The 8312-nt window shown below is 34.8% G+C and overlaps 1 protein-coding gene across 11 annotated transcripts in view; it reads right to left on the bottom strand.

The window, feature by feature from the left end:
- Positions 1-259: 259 nt before the first annotated feature.
- gulp1a (GULP PTB domain containing engulfment adaptor 1a) overlaps positions 260-8312 on the bottom strand; it is a 161516-nt gene continuing 153463 nt past the window's right edge. For 8 of the 11 annotated variants that reach the window (XM_052565218.1, XM_052565217.1, XM_052565213.1 and 5 more), the window contains 10 exons: positions 7306-7367; positions 5453-5524; positions 4920-5018; positions 4465-4602; positions 4183-4299; positions 4010-4096; positions 3600-3824; positions 2556-2688; positions 2311-2405; positions 260-1151 (listed from right to left, as the gene is read on the bottom strand). In XM_052565218.1, coding sequence (XP_052421178.1) covers positions 1080-1151; positions 2311-2405; positions 2556-2688; positions 3600-3824; positions 4010-4096; positions 4183-4299; positions 4465-4602; positions 4920-5018; positions 5453-5524; positions 7306-7367 — 1100 coding nt within the window. In that variant the 3' untranslated portion in view covers positions 260-1079. The remainder of the gene's footprint in view (positions 1152-2310; positions 2406-2555; positions 2689-3599; positions 3825-4009; positions 4097-4182; positions 4300-4464; positions 4603-4919; positions 5019-5452; positions 5525-7305; positions 7368-8312) is intronic. The other 3 variants (XM_052565224.1, XM_052565223.1, XM_052565222.1) reach the window with 2 other exon arrangements.

The raw sequence follows: 8312 nt of genomic DNA, 5'->3' as shown, positions 1-8312 counted from the left end.
AACTTATGAACAGTACACAGATTACATGATTGAGCCAAATGACATTCTGAACAATCATCATGACAAATTATAGCGTGAAAAACTAACATTTTCAGCTTTTATACTAATATTAAGAGAGTAAATTTAAGACACTTTAAATTTAAAGGTAAATGAATGGGACTCAAATACATAATGATAATTTTACTGTAATCTTACCATTTCTTTACAGTGTAAAGCATGTGGGTGAAGATTTGTTAAGCAAAAAAAAAAAAAAAAACTATTTCATACAATGTCTCTTATTTAATGCAAATAAAGATCTAAGAAAAACATGTTACATAACATAACTTACACAGAGAACAGAGAATATGTGCCATTTTCTTTTAATGACTACAACAGCAAAGGCTGAATTAACAATAATACATGAACAGAGCTCTTTCAAAGTGCTTCCTTGTGCAAGAGTATACTAAAATATATAATATAAAATTAAACTGCAATACGAGTATATGTTAATGTGGAAACAGTCCAGTCCTGCCATTCATGGCGCTGCTGCTCAGTTATAAAATATGTATTTTAATAGAGCCATTGCTATTAACAAAAACAATATTATAATTTTACATGTGATTGGATACAAAAGGAATGTGATTATTATGTATGGTAATGTACGTAAGTGTTAAAAATAAAGTAAAAAAAAATATATGTCAAGGGAACTCTACATAATTAAAACATTGTATGCGTTTATGAATTGTAATATGCCACAGATTAAAAACAGCAGCTTGTTAGCATAACACAAGCTCAAAGAATTAGGAATAGATAATAGAAATGAAACGTTGCCACAGACTGTGCAATTGGACATCTACATCCTTCATAACCAGTACAAGCAAGGGGTGTTAAAACTACATTTCTAGTTTTTTTTTCTTAGTTCTTACAAAAATAGTGATTCTACTGCTTCTGATTTCTCAATATACTTTTAGTAAACCAAATTCAAAATGCAAATACATAAAAAACGTAAGGTAAGACTTTGACATCTTGACTGTAAACCCGAGTTTGGCACTTTAATACAAATGGTTTAACATGAAAGTGACAAAACTTTCTTCTTGGCATCAGCAGCGACCTTCTAGCGGATCAAGGGAAAAGACAGTGCCCTCCACTGTTAGTCCCATTTTGAACCCCTCCTGGAGAGGGAAAAAAATAAAAAATAAAATACAAACACTATTAGAATTAACCATTTAAACAGTGAAATACATATAGGTTTATTTAAAATATGCAACTGCATTATACATTTATACAAATCTGTTAAATAAATAAAAATGCTTTTTAAAGCAGGGCATGAGCTAGAATCATATGACACATGGTTTAAAGTCTGAGCGTAAATAATTGATCTTAGAGACATTTATAGGGATAGGTTCATCTAAAAATTTAAATTTTATCATCATGTTATCCCGTATAACACAAATGGAGACATTTAACATAATGCTGACACTGCTTGTTTTTTTTTTGTTTTTTTTTTTGACCATACAATGAGTGAAAAAAAGTTAATGGTGAATGGTGAAAAGGGTCCACAAAGCTCCAGAAATTACAAAAGGTATGACAAAAGGTTTGCACATAATATTCCAAGTTTTATGAGATAACAGAAGGAAACTAAACCCATTTTGATAGTTCTAAAATCTCACTTAGGCAATTTCAACATATGCATATTTACATATAACAACTGATTCAACAATGTGGTTTGCACCTCAAATTTACAATGGTATGGCTTTAAATTACTTGAAATATTAGACATATATGTCTATGCACAGTTTAACAAAAAACAGTCACCATTTATTTTCAATGCATCGAAGTGAAAACATGAAGAAAAGGCAAAAATGAGAGACAGAATTTTCATTTTTGGATGAATTATCCCTATAAAACAGTTAAACATTACAAATAAGACCTAAGCAATATGTCAAAATTCAAACAGTCTTAAAATACAAACCATCTTTGCCGCTGCAAGCATAAAGAGAGCAAAAAGATGGAAAATTGTGGTTGTTAGTTGAGCAAATGACATAAATGTTTCATGTAACTGCTTTGTATGCAAGATGTACTCTATGTTAGTCTATTTTCTTTGGGTTCAAAGCATACTTAAAAAGCAAACTTCTCTTGAAAGTTTTCCATCTGCAAACAGAATAGCACTCCCAAGACAAATCCGAAATGAAGATAAAATCCAATATAATCATCATATTATTCCCTTCTGCACTGAGAGAGTCTTCACAGCTGCAGCAGTGCCTACCATCAGCTCCATTAGCTGCTCATTTACACAGTCCATTTGCTAATAATTCACACACATGCAGTCACCTGCATCTCATCCAGCTTGGACTGGATGTCGGGAGGAAAGTCAGCTGCCCCGCAGGTAAAAGGGTCAAATGGTTCTGCACCAAACAGGTCTCTCCCTGAAGAAGAAAGTGACTATATTTTTTCCCCTTCATTTTACAGGCCACTGAAGCTGACATCCATAATATATGAACCTATGAAACCTTATCTTTTGGCCAAATTAGTCAACATTTCTTTTGGTAAAGAAAATGGGGAAAAAGACAACTTACTAATCTCTGTAGGCCTTGCAGGGGGTGCAGGGGCCGAGCCATTGCTTGCTGGTAATGGAACCAATGGGGTCATTGGAGAAAATGGAACCATGTCAAATATGTCAGTGGGCGTCTTCGAGGACATGCTGTTTCCCTGCAAATGTTAACAATGTGTGAAGCACATAAGCAATCTGAGAAATCACTCATTTGAAAACCATTTTCATCTGTTAAAACCTAAGAATAAAGTGCATATTATTTATATTTATAACTATGAAGTCAAAATAGACCCAGTCCACAAATAGTTTTATGTGATTGTTTGATTGCGTGCTTTAAACAAATAGATAAATGTTAACCCAATTCACATTAAAAGTGTTTTGTGCATATTTTATTGTGTGCATTCCATTATATAAATTAATAATTAAATCTGTATTTCTTAATCAGTGAGTCACAAAAAAAAACAATGATATATATATATATATATATATATATATATATATATATATATAGTGTTCCTGTAGCTCAATTGGTAGAGCATTGCGCAAGATTGGAAGTTCGATTCCCCGGGAACACATGATAGGTAAAAAATGTATAGCCGGAATGCACTGTAAGTCACTTTGGGTAACAGCATCTGCTAAATGCATAAATGTGCGCATATATATATATATATATATATATATATATATATATATATATATATATATATATATATATATATATATATATATATATATATATATATATCTAAGATATATAAGAATATAAGAATCCCTGTCACTTTCTCACTCTTTTCATGATCCAATCAATTTCCAAATGATAAAAAACCCAACATTTTTCAATTTAATTTGTAAATATTTCAAAATGACAATATGGATCTTAGTAAAAAAAAATAAAACACACACACACAAAACCTGGTTCACACCTCCCCCAACAGTCGCTGGAATCTATTGGTGGCATTTGTTGGCCCGTGTGAACCAGCCTTTAAAATCTGAGAGTAAAACTTAGCAAAATAACAAACCAGCAACCAAGACCACAAAGATAGAAAGAGTAAACAGAAAGGTGCTTAACAGGAGGGCGAGGAACACTGGCTCCACTGGGAGGCTTTGCCAAAGCCGGTTTAGCAGGTGGAGGAGTCAGAAGACCAGCAGAAAGGTTAGAGTCAGGTGAGCTCATTGGCGTTAGTGTAACAGAAGAGATTTCGAGGCAAGAGAACGAGGTCACGTTGTGACACCAGAAGAGAGATGAGGGTCTCTGAAGCATATAGTCCTCATTAGAAGAGTTAATGTGAAGAAGCTGCGGAAAGATCAGATCTAGTCAGCACTAGTTTTACTGCAGTTTTTTTCTCAAAAAAGGAAAACTCATCGGTTTAGTACAGGTTTTTAGACATAGACATAGAGGTCTGTTTTGTAAGGAGCTTTAAGAGATGGCGCATGGCAATTATGTGCAATCCAATGACGCGAAGTCCTCGCAGTGCTTACAGGAGGAACTTGAGCAATCATCAGCTGTTCCTCCAAGACTTGCAACTGCTTCTTCAACTCAGAATTCTCAGCTTCAAGATCTTGAATCTATAAAGACAGAAATCGATTTGTCACAAACAAATTTTCCTATTTGAGACATTGCATTGTGGTTTCTAACTGTAAATGATGCTCACTCTTTTCTGTAAGCCACCTATCTGTTTCCTCGTCTCTACGTCTTTTCCCCCGGACTCCAAAAACTTCTTGTAAGCCAAATCAAACGCTTGGCCGATGGTCAAAGTTATCTCTTCTGCCTGGAATCGACAGATACATGACAAATCATCTTCCTAGTAACATCATCAGCAGTGTTTTGTTTGGCCATTTTTCCTCCGAACCACATTTAATTTACGTTTAAGTTCTAAGCGTGACAAATCATTTCTTTAAAAAAAACGTATGTGTCATATTATCTGTTGTCTTACACATTTTTCACTGTCAAACACATAGCAGAGATGCTTGTTGGATTCTGAATCTTTACAAATGAATGTGAATATCCTTTTGTCTGTCTTATCATCTGCACAGAAGGATATCCGGTGCAACTGACAGTTGTGCTGTACTTCCTGTGAAGAAGAAAATAAGATAAGAGACAGTACAGACAAAATATTTTAGCCTTTAGATATATATATGGGCATACAGTAGCACCAAAAAGTACTCGGACAAACTTAGACTAAACAAAATTTCCTTTGGTCATTTTTGGCAAATGGCTCACACAGGTGTAATAAATCATTAACGATGAACAGGTTCAACAACCAGAAACGATCCAAATACTTTTTATTGAGCCATTATAGTGCCTCAACTGGCTTTCACTCAAAACAACATGGCTCATGCGAGACACGGTTGGTTTCATAAACCTGTTTGTTAGGCTATATACACATACTTTTGATTTAGGATCTAATATTTTCACGCCGTAGATGGAGATCTGTAATTCCACTTTTGGGATCTTCTGTCCCTCTGACTTCTTAATGTGTTTCTGAAACTTTATAGAGAGAAAGAAAGAAAGAGTGAAAGACAACAATCAGGTTAAAAGAGATTAGATATGTTGAAGATCAGTTTAAAAAAAAAAAATCCTGTTAATTTACTCACATATTGTGTTGTTTTATCTTGAGTTGATAAAGCAGGATTCATGCAATACATCCATATGATAATAACAAAAACTATTTATTGTTGTTATTATTATTATTATTGAAATATGACCTTCTTCAAATAATCTAGCATGTCCTATTTTATCCAAACCCCTTATAAGTGATAATGTAATACTAAGAGTGGAGGGTTGATCAAATTAAATTATCTATGCATCATTAAACTTTGATCCACCACTGAAGGTCTGAAACAGCTGGAGGGTTCAGATATTACATCCTCTCAAGAGAAATACCACTTCCAGTTTCCAGATGTGTGCAGCCAGTGACTTACCTTGAGCTTTCTGACGGCATCTCTCACCACCTCTGTACCTTTGGGCTGATCGACTTCTGTGTGCCCCAGAAACTGTGGGAGAAACATGAAAATCATATGTTATGGAACAATTGAAATCTTTTGAATAATTAAACGTCTGTCAATTAATGCTATCAAAGTTTAATTTATTTAAACTGACCACAAAGCAAGCCACATCTCAGCTTCCGTTTCATGTTCAAACACTCTCAGCTACTGTAGGCTCAACCATAATGTTAATTTTATTAAAAGTCTTTGCTGATTGCTAAGAACATTCCCCACATGTAATCTGAAACGCATTAAAAGCTAGTTTGTTATGTTATGCTAGTTTGTTTCTTTTCCTAAAAAGAAAACCATAAGGAGCATGAACACTACATTTAGCATCCAACAGATGGAGCTATTAACCTTTACCCAGTCCTTGTGGTCAAGCATCTGTCTAGACGCTGTTCTGGCAGATTTAACAACGGTTCTTAAAACACCTAGCGATCACTTCTCGAGTGGAATAGCTACTCTACTGAAAATGAATAAACAAACAATAATTTGACAGTAACCACAAAGATTTCCAGACTATACTTGTGTGATTTTTTTTTGTCTGACCCATTTTCACTTGTCAAATATACATTTCTTATATTCATGTTTCTCTCTGATGAGGCTATAAACAATCTTAAAAAGGTCCTTCTACCTTACAAAACATTCATTTTTCAAACTCACTGCTGGTCTGCCTCTTTCCAAGAATGCATTGAATGAAATGGATTCATGATTAGACTTAATCATTATACAGGCAGCTTACATCATACTTTTTTAATCAGACAAACTCTTCTGGGGGATAAGAACCGCATTATCCTCCAAACTGGAGTTAAACAAATAAGACTCCATAAACGTGTCTGCAGCACGTACTGTAGTTATGATGGATGCCATCCACACTCAAGGGCAAGTGAGCACTGTAGGACAGAAAGTGAGGCAGGAGTGATAGATACACTACATTACACTGGGTGGAGAGTCTCTTGTTCCTGTCGACTGTTCCCTGCCGGTCTGTTCGAAGGTGTTTTTTTTTTATCCAGTCTTTGCTCATCTATCACCTGCTACACTGGCAGAATACATTTTTTTCCCCTCTTTAATTCACTCTCTTTGTCTATTCTCTTCTCATCTGCAAAGACAGACAACACAGCTGAAACCTCGGCAGCTCTGAGAATCCAAACGGTTTTGTTTTTGTGAAGAATTCAGTAAGACATCTTAAGAAGCACTGCTCGGCAGCAGACAGCTTCTCAGCCCTGAACAGAAGACGAGTCTCTGGTGAAACAGAGCGTAAAACAGCACTGACAGGGTATACGAGATGTTCTTGCCCACAAGATGTTTGATGAACAGCAAAAGAGACACAAACAAATTCATTGTTTTATGAAAAGACAGTGTAAAAGAAGACTGTGTAACTTGATATAGCATTTGCATTGATCCATCTATTTAAGCTGTGTCTGTTTAGACCTCTGGATATTTGCTGATGTATTTTTTTTTATTAGAAGTACAGTTGATGTATTTTTTCCAACAAGCATTAAAATCAGCATGAAATCAAAACTGGCCCAATTTTACTTCTTTATACACATTCTTGTTTTTCCCCCCTGCAAGATACACTGTTATTTTCAATAAAGTCAAGCTATTTATCATCTCATACTACAATAGTTTATTGTACTCCATTAGGCTAGTTCATTAAATAAATATAATTAAATTATGTTACAAATGACCTATAATGTCACACACACATACATACATACACAAACTCAAAATATTGGCAAAACAGTAAACTTTATGAAAAATCTGTAAAAAATTAGGTTAATAACACATACCTTGGCATTGTATGCTATAAAATGCTTGGCCAGTGCTTCTGGAGTGTGCATCCATGATTTATCTAGAAAGAGACAGAACACTATTAACCTAATAATATTCTTTATGAACTTATGAAGTTTGCAATATCTTAAAGAGATAGTTCACCCAAAAATGAAAATTTGATGTTTATCTGCTTGCGTATGTTTTTTTTTTTAACTCTCAAAGCCTTGATTTCCATCCACTTCCATTATATGACTGACAGACTGCAACAGTTTGAGTTAAAAATCTTTGCTTGTGTTCTACTGAAGAAAGAAAGTCTCCTACATCGTGGAAAGTCGATAAACATCAAATTTTCATTTTTGGGTGAACTATTCCTTTTAATGATATCTTTAACATTTAAGACAATCAGTATATAAATAAGTAGGTCTTTAAATCAGCAAAACTCAAAGTTCAATTGGGCAAAAACAACAAACCAATTATCAGAAATGAATATCCACTAATCAACTGCTGTTCAAATCTCATAGCAGTGCAACTTATGTAAATGTGTTTAAACAACAAACCATAAGATTAGAAATAATACCTGTCTTCCTCTTAAGTCCTTGTGTTAAATAAAGTATTTTTCAAAGATTATCAAAGACGTAAAGCCAAATGCCATTTCAGCTAAAGCTGCATAGATCAAACTGGCAAGTCAGAAGGTGAATTACTGAGACTGGCCTCAAAGGAGTGCAAACAGCGGGTGAGATGTAATGGACAGGAGACACTGCCGTGCCTGTGCTTGTGTGACAGCTTAGAGAAAACTGCAAGGCCTAACTGTGACAAACAAGCCGCAGGAGTCACAATATTCAGCTCACCTGCCGCTCTGCTCAGCAACAACACCCTGAGTTCATTAACAGGGTTAGTCACATCATTGCATGTCCAAAATCACTTCCTATTCCTTATATATAAAACATATGGGGGGTGTCAGGCATTTGACAATGCACAATTTCACCATTTGTAACTCTTAACACTCTTAATCCCCGACCTACCC

This window comes from Carassius gibelio, chromosome B9 (assembly GCF_023724105.1).
Source record: "Carassius gibelio isolate Cgi1373 ecotype wild population from Czech Republic chromosome B9, carGib1.2-hapl.c, whole genome shotgun sequence".
Classification (NCBI taxonomy): domain Eukaryota; kingdom Metazoa; phylum Chordata; class Actinopteri; order Cypriniformes; family Cyprinidae; genus Carassius; species Carassius gibelio.
This window is presented reverse-complemented; position numbering and strand designations above follow the sequence as displayed.